Consider the following 17,568-nt stretch of genomic DNA (forward strand, 5'->3'; position numbering starts at 1 on the left):
AGCCAATTCCCAGGGAAAAATAGTGTGCAGTTGTTACTGCCAATTACCTATGGAGACTGGGAAAGTGAGGTAATGGTGAGTGACAGGAGTAGCCGCCTAACAGAACTGGAATATTTTCAACTTTAAAATTGCTTAGTTAAGATTACAGAGACAATTGTCATTTTAATGCTGTATCTTTAGCCAGCTGACTGAGATCCTAGAGAAGGAGGAGAATGCCTATCTGCCAACAGTATTCATTTTTGTCATGTCAAGGCTGGGGCTCTATTTTTCATAAAATACTAGCATTTTAATAAAAATAAGTATGTTACAGCTGAAGTCAAGTATTTTGCCTCCTGTAAGAACCTGTGTTGGCAGCAAAAAGAACGTTGCTTTGTGCCTGATAGAGACTTGAACTGCAAATGGCACGATCATTTAGAGCAGATCACTGTGTACAAGTTCAAAACCACCAAATGATTACATTGACATAAAACTAATAACAACTATCTCTGACAATATTATCATTTGAAGTGTAGGCATGAAAGTAGGTACATTCTGCTGCTATAAAATTCCATAGTGGAGGAAGGTTGTGCAAAGTCTGAGGGGTTAACTTTGTAGAGTGTGGCTTGACTACCTTACCTGCTGACACTTGAGCAATAAAAAAGGCTATTTCAAGTCTTTCTCTTTTTCTCCTGAATAAACTAGATTTTTCTCAGTACTAGCCCAGTCTTAATTCATTGTCTACACTGTGTTTAGGCCTAAGCTGATGAAAAGCAGAACTATCAAAAACATTTCAGGAGGTCTGTCAGTGCCATTGTGGAAGTCGGAGGTAGCCTTTAAACAGATGGACAGATGTACTGTCTAATGTTACTGCTGAGCTTCCAGTTTTTACTCAGCACATCTGTGAAGGAACAGGATGTAAAGCACCTGAGAGAATAGACAGAATGTAAAAAGAATATTTAAAGGGAGGGGGGGATTCTCACTGCTGAAAGAGTATTTTTTTGTACATGGTTTTCATATCTTCATAGAGAAAAGCAGGTATGGTAGAAGCTCGTAATAGGAGTTTGATAAACATTTTTACACGCTGATAGCAGATGACAAACTGAAATATGGAAACTCTGAGTATCAGATTAAAGCTGTGCTACAGCTATGATGGTAGTTCCTGGCCTCTCCTTTACCCATGTTTGTGTAGCTTTGTAGGGCACTCAAGAGAAAGTTCTTCGTCAGATTGAAAAGTACTAATTTGGGCTTAGCTTTATTTGGATGGTTAGCTTACAGCTGAGCCAACAGTCTTGTCCAGTTCAGCAAGCAGCATCAGTACGTGCTTATCCTGGCACAAAGTTCACAGCACAAACATGAAGGGTGGAGAGAAGAGTTTGGGATGCTGATTAAGTTTTCTAGGACTGAAACTATGACTTCTACCAGCTAAATCTCTCAAGCACATAATCCAGTGGTTCTCAGGGCAGGGTAAACACAAGTTCCAAAGTAACCCATAAATTTCCAAAAAGTATGGGCAGATAAAGTATAACGTGTTGAGCTTGGTACTCATTAGGCAAATGCTTTTACGCAAGCCTGACCTTAAGCTGGGAACATAAGGTAGTTGAGAATCTTGTTGAATCAGTTTAGCAAGCAATATGAGGCTTCCATTTTGGCGTTTTCCCACAGGCACACATTTTCTAGTGGGAAAATATTATTTCCAGATTTTTCTGCCCAGAGTGCATAGAATGAGGGAGGGATGAAGCTTCTTCATGGAGCCCATATTTTTCCTAAATAAGCATGTGCCCATTTAAAAGCATATTTCCTTTGATATACACCATGGTGCAAGCAGTTTCTGTTCCTTGTAAGTTTAAAAAATGGCCATTAAAATCAACACAAAATAATTTTATTTTTTAGTGAGTTGAATTTAAAAGAAAAAAAATAGGAAGTTTATCCCAAATGGGGCCATCTGGATAAACTGAGTTCGATGTATTCCTGTTCATAACATCTGTGTATTAAGCAATGCAGAGTGGTGTATTATCCAGAATGGCAGTTTATGTAATAAATATACTTTGTGCTCAAATTCTAAACATACAGGTGTTAGGCTTGCTATTACTATCCCTTTAAAATAACCTCATTGTACAGTAATAAATTTTGGAGAACTGTTTTCAGTAATTAATGACAGGAATGTTATATCTTATATCTTTTCTTATTCTTATAATACTTTTTAAAAAATCCATAGAATACAATTCCACACATTCTGGGCTTAAAATGCTGCACTCCTGCAGAGCATTGGGATCTTGTTTCTCTTCTTGGATGCTAAAGGAGGGTGAGATACCTTACTGATTGCGGTTTGTTCTCTGTATTTTCAATTGCCAAAGCATCAACAAGAATACAAGGGGGGTTTGGTGCTTTGGGAAGCATACTTTCTGCTAAATGCTGTCACCAGCTAAGTAAAGGCACTGGGTAGCTCATTAAGTGTTTTTAAAAGTGTCTGACAATTGTTAAGCTGTAAGAAAACCCGGAGCTGTAAAGAACTGTGCTATTCTATCAGAGCTTGGCACCACAGTGTTTCCATTTCTGGGTGTTGATTTTTTTCTCCTCAATTAACTCTAACAAAAAAAATACCATGTAGCTGGAGACCACATTGTTAATGGTTTACTTCTGGGATGCAGGGGGGCTAATCTGAATTTTGAGTACCATTTGAAGTTACACATGAAGTTACAACCCTCATGTTATTTGTCAGAAGCCAGCGTTAAAAGTGGTATTTGGTTTAGGGTGAATACTCTGTATGTATTGACATGCATACCACCATTATTGTGAATATCCATGGCTGTCTACTGGACATTAGGTGACTTGTCCTGCATTTATCCCCACTGTACTGTATTTTGCAACAGTCATCCCCACAGACCATGTATCCCCATCCTGTCAGAGAGGGAAGATGTAAAAACTTCCCAGCTGGGTGTAGAGAATTTAGGTTTAGTCTTAGCAATTCTTGAAATAACTGAGGAGATGTCCTTAATGAATTTTAGAAAATAATGAGAAGTTTCAAGAAAGGAAATGTTAAAATACCTTGCATAGTTTTCTGTGCAACACATTTAACCTAAAGAACTCTTTACTGACTTATTGTAGTCAGTATTCTACAGTGTGTGAGGGATATAACAGTGAAGCTAGTAGGACCATTGGAGTAGTAAAAATAACCTGAAGAGTGTGAATCAGAACCCTAGCCAATATTAAATTAATCTTTACTGCTTTTTTATTAGTCTCTCATCATGTTATTCATTATATATCATTTGCAGGAGCTTCCTCAGGTGCCATTGACCTGTTACCATCTCCCAGTGCAACAACTAACTGGACAGCTGGGCTTCTCATGGATAATAATGACATGATTTTTAAATTTGATGGAAAGCAAGGAGCCAAAATCCCAGATGGAATAGTACCGAAGAATTTAACTGATCAATTCACCATCACTCTGTGGATGAAACATGGACCTAGTCCAGGACTAAGAGCTGAGAAAGAGACTATTCTCTGCAACTCTGACAAGACAGGTCAGTCTGTATATTTAAAAATTGTTAGGCAAAGGCCATAATGAAGTCTGTGGAGTGTTACCATTGCTCATTTAATTTGGTCTGAAAAAAAGTTACTGAAATTAGGTGGTGCCACTCCAAGCATTGCCGACTTGATAGCTTATTGAGGGGACTGATACCTACCCAGGTTTCAAGCTCTGGTTCTCTTCTTGGGTAATCTCTGTGAACACATTTGTAGATTTGATAGGAATAGTGGATAAAATAATTACATTATGTTTAATTTGTCTTCATTATTTAGATTGATAAAACCACTTCAAATTCTGTATTGAAATTTGTTAGATTAAATATCAGTTTGAATTTTGTTAGTTTTAATAATCAAAACTAATAAAGTGTAATTGAGGAAGATACTTACAATGTGTGAGGCTTCCCTGCGAATGATCCATGATACTGAGAAAAGTCAATTCTTCGGGGTTTTTTTATTTGGTTGGGGTTTCTCTGTCAGGTCTGTATTGCTTTCAGACACATACACCTAAACAGAAGTGTTTGTGGTAATTCAGATCACCAACTAGTCACCATCTTATGTTTCAGAGATGAACCGGCATCACTATGCCCTGTATGTGCACAACTGCCGATTGGTGTTCCTGTTGCGCAAAGACTTTGATCAGGCTGACACCTTCCGTCCCGCAGAGTTCCACTGGAAACTGGATCAGGTACCTGTGGTTTTCTCTTTTCTGTATCCATCCTTCTCCTGACCCCCTTCAGATATGAGAGAACAACACAAATGCTAGCATAACTGCTTGGGGAAATTGAAAATCTATTGCAATTACGTGGCAACTTGTAAGTGTTGTGACTCTAATTGGGATCCACATAAAAAGAGATAAAAGGGAAGACTTGGTTGAGCTGTTTTATACAGTAGCTTTTTTTAAGGGAGTCATTTCAAAAAGTAAGTAGAAGTTTATATCCTTTGGCAATAGAGACACAGCACTGCATATAGTTCCCTAAAAGTTCTCCATTTATCATTTAAAAAAATCTACTTTATCAGCATAGTGGAAGAGATAGAAACCTTTTCAATAAAGAGTATGCTGACACACACAAAGGCATTTGTAATATATTGTAAATCTAATCTGCAGACTTTTACTTTCATGTGCTGTGCTGTATGTAATTTCTTCCTATTATGAAGTGTATATTTCAAGGCAATTATTATTAAAGAGATAAGAGTTGCCTTTCATAGATTTATTAATTCTAAGCAGGATAAGGATCATTTGGATGAAAGAAGACAGTCATAAGCAAAGTAGTATTTTCTCAAAGCAAGTTGCTTCATATCTTTGAGTTCACACTATAGAATTAAAGACGTAGCTATAGGAATGGTTACTTTCCTAATTCACCTTCAAAATGGATATAAAAAGATAATCTTTTTCATGATTATCAGATGAATGTGGTAAGAAATTATGTGATGATCATAGCACTTTCTTTTAATTTCCATTAACCAGTTTGGAATCAGTTTCTGCTGTACTTTATCTGAAATCTTGCAGTGTCTAGAAGGGGGTAAATTCACATTAAATACTGTTGAATATTCTGTCACCTTGGTTAATGGTGTTCTGAGTGCTGAAGATGAGTCTGTATTTCTAACCTCTATAATAAGCATCGAAATTAATGATAATACAAATTTTATGTAAACTGTTTTGAATGCAATCAACTTCTATATCCTTGCAATGAGAAAAGACCAATGTCCTCTCCATAAATGAAACTTATGTGTAACTCCTGTAACTTAGCCCTGATAAAATGCTGGAAAATACAGTCAAAGATAATTTTCCATTGACGGGGGATGTATTTGATTATGTGAAAAAACTATTTCATCTCTGCTGCCATCTACAATTATTTTTACTTGAATTTCTTCACATCATTTTCATACTTCTTAAAAAATTAAAAAGAAAAAATTTTTCTTCCTTATTTAAAAACAAAAAAGAGACATCCTGAACTATTGTTTTTTCATACCAAGCATACTGTGTGTGTTGTTAGCCTTGCACTGGCATTTGATTTGCATCCATGTTATTGGTCAGCAACATATACTCTATTTCTGCTTTGACAGTCTTATTTCCTTGCAGAAGTGCTGCTTATCTCAGAAATCTACTTCTGGGTGGTCTGTTGATTTGGGAAATGCATTGTGTATAGAATCACAGAATAGTTAGGGTTGGAAAGGACCTTAAGATTGTCAAGTTGCAACCCCCCTGCCATGGGCAGGGACACCTCACACTAAACCATATCACCCAAGGCTTCGTCCAACCTGGCCTTGAATACTGCCAGGAATGGAGAATTCACAACCTCCCTGGGCAACCTATTCCAGTGCCTCACCACCCTAACAGGAAAGAATTTCCTCCTTATATCCAATCTAAACTTCCCCTGTTTAAGTTTTAACCCATTACCCCTTGTCCTATCACTACAGTCCCTAATGAAGAGTCCATCCCCAGCATCCCTATAGGCCCCCTTCAGATACTGGAAGGCTGCTATGAGCCTTCTCCAGGCTGAACAGCCCTGACTTTCTCAGCCTATCTTCATGATACGAAGGTTTTATTGTTTCAAAACAACATCCTAAGTGTGTGTATCTAACTAGTTAAGTACAAGTGGTGTTTGTTCTTTGACAAGGGATAAAGAATACCTTGAACAAGTCTACAGATTCTGTCTGAAATTAAAAAAACCTAGGGGAGTTTCACCAGCGGGCAACTTCCCACATCTTCATCTGATATTTAAGTAGAATCCCAGATACCTGGTGACAGGAACTCACTCATTGTTTGTGATATAAATCCTAGAGGAAGAAAAGATTTCAGCTAGGGATGACTGAATAAGTCTTTGGAGGTCTTTTTAAGATTCAGTCAATAGTACTCTGATTTATGTTTCTGGAGAGAAGTTATTTTGTCAAAGCCATCTCAAGAAGAGCATATACTAAATGTAGTCCGAAGCAGTGCTTGACAAATTAACTGGTTTTGGTTCTGTTGTTTGGGTCTAAACTGTATATTTCATTGTCTGCAATTAATCATTTGTATAACCTAAAATATGCTTCCAAATTACAGCACTTAAGCAAAGTTGAGCTGCAGCTGGGCACTGAAAAGAGAACCTTTCTGACTACTATGGAAACCTACATGATGGAAACTAGAGATAGGAAAGATTGTTTAGGTCATATCGTTACTTTCCCTTCATTCAGATACTGTTAGTTGATTTTCACAGTATATTTTCAACTGCTCTTTCTAGATGATAAAGAATGTAAGATTAAAGTATAATAAGTTCTGTTGTGTGACCAGACTTCCATGATGATTAATTGTCATCGTGATACTGTTATAAGTTTCGTCATGAAGGGACCTGGTGAAAATGACTTCCTTGCCTTTTCTCGAATGCTCCATCTAGCCTATAAGGTAGAGTAAGTTAAAAGACAGTGAAAATTAAACGTATGTGACTAATGGGCTGGTAAGAAACTTGCCAAACTACAGATTCCTCTGGATCTCAGTCTGAAAAGCTAGAGCTAGATTTTCACCACCAGATGAAGTGCTGTAGATGGGTGACTGGCTTTATGAGAATGTTCAGAATGTACAGCCTCCTCTTGCACACAGGAAATAATGATCGTGGGGTGGAGTTTGGTAGGGGCCTGAGCTTTCTGAGATCCATACAGTGCAAAAGTACCCCTGCACACTTGGGAGTTGGTGACCTTTTTAATAGACATTTGTGATCACATTTCCCTTCAGCCTTCTCAAAGTCCTTGATGCGTGTATACCAGGACCACAACTGGAGGTAAGCTTATCATGAGATTATGTATATTAGAAATGGAGTTCTGTTGATATGAGTGGGAAAATGTTCATTAATTTTACCAAGGGCAGAAGTTCACCCTAGAGATGTAAAATAGGTGCTGTCGTGCAGGAAAAACCTCTGGATGCTCATTTCTACTGGAAGTTATTGTGTATTCCCCATTTCTGGCTAATATAGTAAGAACTCGGTCCTCAATTTGTGTAACTGTTGTTTTCTATAGCCCACACAGAACCAAATCAGAGTAATAGTTTGAATAGGAATTGGTGTAGTCAAGCCTTTGGTGACAGTGGAAAACATAACATTTAATAGGATGATGAACAGTGTATTTCACACTCGTGGATATTACATTTCTCATACTAGGGATAGTCAAGCCAAGAGATATTTTTCTTTCCCCTAAATCAGCGGAATATAGACACTTTTTTAAGTGGGAGAATGGATCTTAGCCAGGGACGAGCATTTTTTTTTAACTTGTTTTTATTCACATTGGGAGATTATTTTCTGTTTTATACCCATGTCATCATCTGAAAGTAGTCTTCCAGTCCAGAGGCAAAATTAAATCCCATTAAAAAACAGGGAATGCACTTGAATGATCTGGAGTCATTCTAAGTCAGCAAAAAGTAGATAAGCATGCAGAAAGTTATTTTTTCTGAGATGAATTGCTTTGAATCCAAAACAAGCCTGCAGTGTTTTTTGTTGTGGAAAAGCCCCAAACAATTACTTCCGTAATAGGAACTAGAGAAAGAGGTTTAGGTAAATCTGAATATGATGCATCCTGTCTCAGAGTGTGCACATGGATGCTGAAGGATCAAGGCAAGGGCCCCATTTTCATTTAACCACTTCACTGACCACACCCAATAGCGTTTTCTGCGTGTAGAAAGCAGTCTGGTCCTGTCAATCCCTTCATTCCCATTTACTGTTTAAAATAAGCTACTGATCGTGATAGATCAGAAACTGACTTTTGGAGAAATGTACATTACATAGTAAGGGGGCAGAATGAAAGGGATTAGGTATCTGGAGCTTTTCTTAGTTAAATTAGCTTTTTCCATTAAATTACAGTGTCTGTCAATGAAAGCTGCTGTTATGTGCTGGATTTTTAGACACTGGTTGGTTGTGTGAACGTAGTTTTTGAGAAGACAAATACATTATGGGAGCCTCAGATGGCCTCCTTCTTGAGAGACTCAGAGGGGAAGAAAATGAGTGAATATTTATGGGAAATACATAGTATTCTCAGGGTTAAGGGTTCATGGAGGAGATAGGGTGGTGCAAGCTTCCATCATCTCTGTGCACTGAATCACATCTGGATAAAGACCTCAGGCTTGGCAATCACATAGTTTCCAACATGATGCCCTATTGAAAGGGAATCTTTTTTTATGATGGAGTTCAGTTGTTCATTTTTACTCAAAGCTCAAAAAATAGTTTCTTAACGCTCTTAATCACTCATTTTACAAATTGATATGCAGACCTCCACTGCTTTATGCATTCATCTTTAATAAAATCACAGAAAGCAGGAAGCTAGGTGTTTTCCTACAGAGCCAGGAAGAGATAAATGATAAATGAATCATGCTAATCCTGCAACAGACATGAAATAATTCCAGGATTTAAAAAGTTTGTGCAGTATCCACAGCACCCCACGTCTTACATTATAGCCCCATCTATTCTGACACAGTTTATTTACCAGTTTCCATCTTTAAATGCTATTTTGACAAATTTTTATTCAACATCTTGCTTCGAAACAACTTTTGTGAGCACAAGGATGAGTCAGCAGTGCTGATAAATTCTTAAGTTCCACTGAAAGAACCTTGTTTAATATATAGGGCGTTTTATATTAAATATAAATATTTTCTATATTAAACATAAAATATATATATATATTAATGCAACTGTAGAATTACCACTAATTACAAAATCTTGACAAATCACAGCAGCTGACAAGAACTTGCTTTATGATACAGAAGATTCCTTTGGGCCAGCTCTGAAGTATCCCCTACAAATAGGCCTGGGTTTGTGCATTTCTGGTTTCTGCAGTTCAGCCCAGTGTGCAATGCAGTCACTGCTCTGTGCTTTTGTAGAACTTCTGTGACCATGAAGTAATGAGAAGTATGCTCTTAAAGCATTCTGTGGGGAGACCCCCAAATCAATTCAATTTCATACATAGAGACTATCTTGATACGGAGTTACTAATACCAGTAAACAAGCTGGAGTAAAGTGTCTGCAACCTTGGTTTGTTTCTACGGTACCCTTGGAAATCTAGAAATACAAAGCCTGGAACAGAAATTCCCAATCAGGCTACACACGCAAATGTGTATTGTCACATTTATTCTCTTATTTATTGGCTAATTTTAATGTTTGTGTTTTACACTGTCTCTGATTTACCATTTTTGCCACCAGAGTCTGTGCAAAACATGCACAAACTGTTCTGAAAACGTTGCTGCAGAGCAGGATCTGTTACTTGGGTGAGATTGCAGGTTAGGAGATAAATAGTATGTGTCAGAAATAAATACAAATTCATTTATCTGTGCACATGAGCCGTTTATTGCAGCCTTTGAGCCATGGTTTCTGGACGCCCACAGTTCATAAAGTAAGTATGGTGTTATTTTTCCATTGATTTACTTTCCACATCTGTATAGCCTGTTGTCAGTAGCAAAGCCTAGAAACATGTATGTATAAGCACGTGTTGAACAATTAAGTAAAAATGCAAAACTGAGCAGCTTTTTTGTTACACAGTTACAAAATAAGCACAGGGTGCTGCATAGCTGTAGTTACTGAACTTTCTTGCTTGATGCAATTTAGCAAGAAGAGAGGTGGATTATAATAGAATTATTTTGTCATTACCAAACTACGGATCTAGCTTAGTAAGACAGACTGAAGTTACAGCATGACAGCACAAAGACATGCTGCAGCTGCAGTACATAATTAGGGTGTTCAGATGTTTTATCTGTCAGTATGATTAAGGAATTTCATTATTTAAAGCTGTAATTAAGCCATCCATGTTCTTGAAACCTGTTGTGAAAATAAGTATTACATGTTATGAGTTTCAAGGCTACAACAGGAGCTCACAAATTAGTTTGCAAACTCTCATGCTTCACTGCAATGGTGTCACGATGCAACAGTGAACGTACTTTATAGAGAAAACTTCTTATATGAAAGCCAAATACCTAATTTTTTTTAATGCAGTTATTTTCTTGCATCCAATAAGACAAGGGAAAAAAATCCTTATTCCAGGATGTTTTTCATTATGCTCTGGGAATGCTGGATATGACATGTAAGAGTTTCATCACACACTGCATGCGGGTGGTTATACTGCCAGGTTGCTGATTGTGTACCTTTCTCTGAGGTTAGTGGAATCTCTTCTTACGGAACAGAGGGTTGGTAGACAGTAGGAAATAGCATGGTCTTATGAGGAAACCTTACCTAGCCAGTATCCAAAGCAGAATTAATGGCGAGAGTTATTTGCTCAAGTCAAGAGCAGGGGCCAGTTTGGGAAGACATATATTAGTAACTGGGAATTCTGGCAAATGAAATAAAATGGTAGATCACACTTTTGTCAGATCCTAGTGAACTCAGTCTGCCACACTTGGCAAACTGAATGGAAATCTTCCTATTGTGCTGTTGTCCATAGACCCAATTTGATACTAGACCATTAAACTGAAGAAATCAAATTCTTCGCTACTGAAATATGCATTAAACTGGAACTGTTCATCTTCCTGGTTTTAGCCATTAAATTTTATTTTCTTATATTTATTATCGAGATTGTAGTGGATGTACTTGGTGCAACCTTGGCAGAGAGATGTGGACTTGATATATCCTCATAAAATTCCTTCGAGCCCTGTCATGTGTGACCTCTCTAATTAATGCCTGGTATTTTTAATTGTATTATTATGGGTGCTAATGGTTTAATGAAACTTATGTCAGTAATTTGTCATGTGAAAGTGACCATATAAAACAGCTCCACACCTAAGACTGTAGGAGACATTTAGTTTTAGTATGGATTTATCAGTTCTCACTATACCACCTCCCTAGGTCATCAAAACCAGTGTTCTTATGTACAGAACTCTTGGGATGTATTGGGAATGACTCTGGTAGGTAAATTAAATGTACAAGTTAAATGATTTTAACAAAAGATCAGTTGGATTTTTCACAAGGAGCTTTACTTTTTCAAGATACTGTCTTAAGATACAGATTCAAAAACTTTCAGGAGAGTTGATATCCATTGGCTGTATTGAACTATTATAATATTAGTGGGCTTATTTGCTGGAGAAAGTGCAAAATTCCTGAGGGCTGTATGAAGTACGTGCAAAGCTTATAAGCCAATACCTCCATGGGTATAAGATGGCCTTGTTCTCAGTACAGCTGCTACTGCACTGGCTGAGAACCTAAACCTTTGCTTTCTTACCAAGCAGATACGTGTTCTGTAAGAGTAAAGGAATGTCAGCAGCTTTTCACTAAGGTCAGGGTAACCGTGCAGGTTTTTAATTCAGTGCCTCTAATTAGGAATGAATTCTTCAAGTTGTGCTTCTATCTGTGAGCTTTGCTAGGGCATGACAGAGCCAGGATTACTTCAAAATTTAACATTAACCAGCTTTTCAGCTCTGATTGTGTTACAGATAATTGTGAATTCATTTATAGTATAGTGCTGGCTAGAAAATGGAAATCCTTATGAATAATTTCATGGCTTGAAAGCATTTGTTATGTTAGAGTCACGTATTCTTTGTAAGCTGGAAATGAATCCTCAGAAGCTTCCTAGGCAGGCAAAAGCAAGATGCTCACTTGAATTTTCCATGAGCAAAAATTGTTTTCTAATGAAACTAAGTTTCTAAGCGCAACTTTAATGTCAAAAATTGCAACTTTATTGAATCATATTTCAGGACAATTACTGACATGCTTTAGTAGTATTATTGATAGCTGTAATATTTTTATTAGTCTTACTATTTTTTTCTTAGTATTTGCATAAATACTAGTCATAAAAATTCAACATCAGGAAATAAATTTCCAGAAAGAAACATCGTACCTGTTGCATGAAGTTCTACTTTGATACCTGCCAAGTCTTAAAAGTATCCTCACAGCAGTCACTTCAATTTCTATTTCTAATTTACTCATAGCTGCTCAAAAAGAGATGGTAAGCTGCAGGCGGGTAGTGCACAGGTTATTCCAGGCCCTGCACTTGTGTTCTTCCAAATGGACAATTAATGGTATTCAAGACAGTGAAGAATTTCAGTGTGTTTTTTTCAAGCAGTTAGTCAGGGTTCAGGCTCTTTCAGAGTTATTTTCCAGTCTTTCAATGATCGTTTATTACAAATTCAGCCTTTTCCCTTTCAATTTGTTTACTCCAATTAACCTATGGACTCAGACTTGTCCAGAGCAATTTACTGTTTCTGTTGTAATTGGACAGACAACCTGCATGGCATTTTTCTAGTCTGTGTAAGTAGCCTCAAGCCCGCTGTCTCTCACTGAGGCATCTCTGCTGACATCAACGGATTTGGATGCACTCCCAAGTAACAGTTTGCCATAATGCTCCATAGCCCGTGCAGAGAACCTGGTTTCAAATTCAGTCTTAATTTTCTGTGTTCTGAATGTGGCTGATTTAATGCAGATTCTTGTAGTAACTTTTTTGCCCAGTGCTCAGCTAAAGAAAATAGATTTAGGATCACAGTTAAGTGTATTACAATTTAAACAGAAAATGATTTTATTAATCTAACTCGTGTGTGTGTGCAGTAGAATACCACACTACTTTGTATGCAAAGGTAACAGGAAATGGCCAATTTCGTTCAAAAAGGAAGGAAATTCAGACCTGTCTGAATGTCATACCTGGATTCCTTGCTGTACTGTTCTTCCGTTCCTTTGCTGGCACTTTCTAGTTCAGGTGGACTGATTGTGGTTTGATTTCAGAAATACACAGCCCTGAGCTGTCATACAATTTACCCATGGCTTTAAGTATTTATGCAGTTTCAGTGGTCTTCATTAAACTATCAACATGCTTACATATAATAATATGTATTTTTTACATAAAAAAGCCGTTCTAATCTGAAATTTCAATGGCAGTTTTCATACATGTTAGGCAGTTTGGTTTTGTTTGGAAATCAGGCATCAAGAATCAGTCAAGAAATAAATGCACTGACATTAATCACTAGCTAATTAAAACACAACCATGCCTTTCTCACCCACCTTTCCGTTTTATGTTACACATAGCAATGCCTTAGACTCATGGAAGCACATTTAGCTTGGTAGAGTCTTACAAGAAAAGCCTTTATGCAAAGCCTTTAATTGCTTCCCTTGGAAGTTTTCAGGAAAAGCATAAAGTCTGTTGAAGTGTTCAGCACAAAGCTTTTCATAAACATTTAGGAAAATAAGTAATCCTCTGATTTCATAGAATCACAAAATGGTTTGGGTTGGAAGGGACCTTTAAGGTAACTCATCCAGTTCCAGCCCCAAAGACAGAGGCAGGGACACCTTCCACTAGACCAGGTTGCTCAAAGGTTGCTCAGATTTCTTTTTCCTCATGACCTTGACAGCTGGGTGACTAGCCATCTTTTCAGCATTTGAAAGCCTTCTGCAATCCTTCAAGTCAATGAATCGGTTATTGATATACATGGACTAAGGTATCTTAGACTCATCGCCACAAAAACCTTTATCCTTTAAAACTGTGTAGATTCCAGGCTTAGTCCTGCTTTAATTCCCACATGAAGCAACATTTGCTTGAAAATTTGAAAGAAAGTATCAGCAATTCAGTATTTCTTGAAATTCGCACACCGAATGTATCAGGCTCTGCTAAAAATGTCTGAGTTCCAAGTTGTGGAGTTGGTACTTTTAAGCTTTGATATAAAAATTGTGTGTGTGTGTGTGTGTGTGTGTAGCTATTGAAACAACTGTGAAAAACCATCCCCCTTGAATTCCATGCCTTCACAAATCCTGTCTCTCTATTCCAGTTTCATGATACCTCTGCTAACATTTTTGCTGTACTTACAGTTGAAGAGCATCTTACAATAATTATTTGTTAGAAATAGTCTAACAGGACAGATAAATGGTGCATAGTCAGTTGCAGAGTGTCTGTGGCTGAGCTGAAGACACGAGGTATTTGACACTTATCTTTTGAAAGTTTGTAGAAACTTGAAATATTTTTTATTTCTGTATTTCAGTACAGGTGGTTACTTCGTCAGCTCAGAAAACTAAATGAAAACTTCACAACATTGAATTATCGAAGCAGTCTGTTGAAGTGTAGTACGTATTTGTATGCATTGGGAATTAAGATTATGTCTACAGTAACAGAGTATTAAGCCTTTATGTATTAATGGTGTCTTAAACTCACACCTGTAATTTGAAAATCAGACTACAAATAAGTCTTTTGTAGTAGGCAGAAGGAATGCAAGTACTGCTTTTCTGTAATTGTTTCAATGCTCTAAATTGAGAGTACATGATTAACTTGTACAGTCAGTAATGTGTGTACTTAACCTCATCAGCAATGGGAATGCTACATAGAAATTAACAACTCCTGTGCACTGACTTAGGTGGGTGTATGCTTGTTGTGCACTCAGGGGGGCACACAGCCCCACACTGTTTGATGCTCTCTTAGGTTGATAGTTGGCTGCCCCAAAGAATTGCCTTTTCTCTGATAGTAAATTAACTATGCTTTTAGCTGTGATATTGGTATGACAGCTATAGTGTAAATGTGATTTCTCACATTAAGTGCATCCTGTCTTCACGCCCTTCAGATGTGTTTAGTCATCATCAGGAAACATTTAATAAACAAGCCCTTTCAGGAGCTTCAGAATCTTTTCTTGTAGAGCAGAAAGGTGAAAGGATAAAAAGTGTTAAATAAAAAAATAAAGCTTATGATTCAGAAGATGCTTTGTCATACTTCAGGAGTAACAGTAAATATTAGACAAAAAGAAATCTCAAAAGTAGATACAGATCTCCTCCACACACCTCCAGGTACAAATAGGTAAGAGATACAGGGTTACATATCAGAATATACTCCACATACATACTTGTGGGGTTTTTTCCCCCATAAAAAGCAAAAATGATAATTTAGGTTTTTTTAAAGCAAGGTTTTATTTTATAGTAATGGTTTCATCTGCCACCCATTAATATCTCTAAGTGTGCTACTTACCTGAGTGAAAGGGGAGGGAAGTATTTTTATGTGATCTTATTTCCATAAAGTTTTCTGTACAAAATTATCAAAAACCTCAGCCATCTCAGATAACTTTTGTTCACAGCATGGTTAAGGTTGAAAAAGAATGTGAGGCCACATATTTGCTGTGCAGTGGTCTACAGGAGCTCAGGCTCAGTGGTGCTACAGAGGGTATTGATACCAACCCCAGCAGCATGGTCACTAGCCTTAGGCAAATGAAGTAAATTCTGGGAGAGTACTGTAATGATACATGGATATCCTTCATTAATATTTCAGATATGCTTCAGTTCCTGAGTGTGATCTGCCTGTATGTCGTGCTGTACGTACAAAAACCCAATTATGATCTCTTCCGATCATTGTTTAGAAGGAAGTGGTCATACAACTGAAGATGTCTCTCATGCATACAGAGTTCCCAGTTTTAATAGCTCTGGTGTGTATGAAATGATGAAAGTTTTGTATCTAAGATTAAAATTAGAACCTGTGCCTTTCCATTTATCTTCTGGAATTATTATATTTATAATGATTTATGGTCTTGACAGCAGTGAATAGGCTAAATCAGAATTGTTCGGGGCATTTTGGTCTGTAAGATGTGTGTTCAAAGGAAAATTATTGGCCAGAATTACTTTTACTATTGATTTGGCATACCTCTGTATGGCCACAATTACTTTTTAATATATAATCTTAAGAATGTCTATTGGTGTACAATCACTTCATAGCCTTTTTCCTTATCCCTGTGCATGCTTAATCTGTTCTATAAATTAATTTTTGCATTCAGCACACAAAGTTTGAATAGACACAAATGATTCCCAGTCCCTGAATGGAAATGGAGCTGCAGATACTAAAATGGTGGTGTCGATCATGAACTGATGAGTGCTTTACAAAAGAAGCAATACAAATTCAATGTAATCCTCTCCATGAGGAGTAGTACCTCTGAAAAAGTATACAGCTGGCTCCTGAGTCTGACAGGGAGTACTGGAAGGGAGAAAAGTAGCAGTGAAGCAACAGGGTATGATGAACATGAGGATTTCTGAATTGTACAGGAGAAAAATGGAGATGTAGTTCTGGCTATAAAAATATAAAAATGAAGGAACTACTGGAAGATGCAGGGGAATGAGGTGAAGAGAAATGGGTGGAAAAGATGGCCATAGATAGGAAAGAGAAAATGAATACAGAAAGTTAAGAGGAGAGAGGTTGATACAGAAATCTGTGCTTTGTTTCCAGTTAATTGTTTTGGAGAAGCAAACTATACTGCTGAGATACCTCATGAAAAATGGAATCACTGAGTATCTGCATTCCTTCTCTTCATGGTGCAGTTGCTATCAGCAGGATCACAGCAAAATGAAAACGAACAAACTTGCAGCTAAAATAAGCCTTTATTTGTTTCTGGTAAAAGGTACTCAAAAACAAGTATTGAATGGGTAGTTTCATTTTGAAGGGATATTTCATTTTCAGTATTCTGCTGTGAGGGGGTTCATCCCAAATTTTATCCCTAAGAAGTATCTGCTCTTGTAAGAGTTCCCCATCAGTTAGTTTCGGTCTATTCTAATACACTTCAGGGGAGCATATTGGCCTTTTTGTCCTCAATACTCAGATTCTGTTTTCCTCCTTTCTTTAAAAAAGTGCTACACAATTTGAAAAGATCTGAACCATTTCTGCCCCATTTGGACAAACAGAAGAAGGTGTGGGTTTCAGTGTTGGCTTTGGGTTTTCCTGAAGAGCCCATTGTCCCATTTCTAGCAGTAGTAATTGTATTTTAAGAAGATGTCTGCAGTCCCGCAGCCATATTCCAATCAGCAAAACAGTGCTTCACAGGGGAAATTCCAGCCAGATCAACTGTGAATACAGGTTTGAACTTTCAGGTGATTATTTTAACGATACCCACAAAACTTTAAGGGTTTGTGCACCACTGATACTGAAAATTTATTCCCACAGTCTATTTGTTTCATGTCCCTAATGTCAACCCAGGACTATTCTGGGATGTAGTTCCTCAATGCTGACTTGCTTCCTCCCATAAAAGCACTAAGAACATGATTGTGATTAGTACTGAATGCTAGTTATATACTGACTAAATGACAGCATTCCCTGGCAAAATCACAAATATAGCTGATAAGTAATTACCTCTGTGAGGTATGTAACATGTAATCAGCCTTTCTGCAAAGTGCCAGCTAT

General features: G+C 37.4%; 1 protein-coding gene across 1 annotated transcript in view; it reads left to right on the forward strand.

The window, feature by feature from the left end:
- The window catches only part of CLSTN2 (calsyntenin 2), a 319,748-nt gene that overhangs the window by 263,566 nt on the left and 38,614 nt on the right, over positions 1-17,568 (forward strand). Inside the window, exons 7-8 of the mRNA XM_061379286.1 lie at positions 3,252-3,500; positions 4,068-4,189. Of these exons, the coding sequence (XP_061235270.1) occupies positions 3,252-3,500; positions 4,068-4,189 (371 nt within the window). The remainder of the gene's footprint in view (positions 1-3,251; positions 3,501-4,067; positions 4,190-17,568) is intronic.

Source organism: Neopsephotus bourkii, unplaced genomic scaffold, assembly GCF_033783945.1.
Source record: "Neopsephotus bourkii isolate Nb327-2 ecotype Australia unplaced genomic scaffold, CSIRO-AGI_Nbou_v1 NB_1768, whole genome shotgun sequence".
NCBI classification, from domain to species: Eukaryota; Metazoa; Chordata; class Aves; order Psittaciformes; family Psittacidae; genus Neopsephotus; species Neopsephotus bourkii.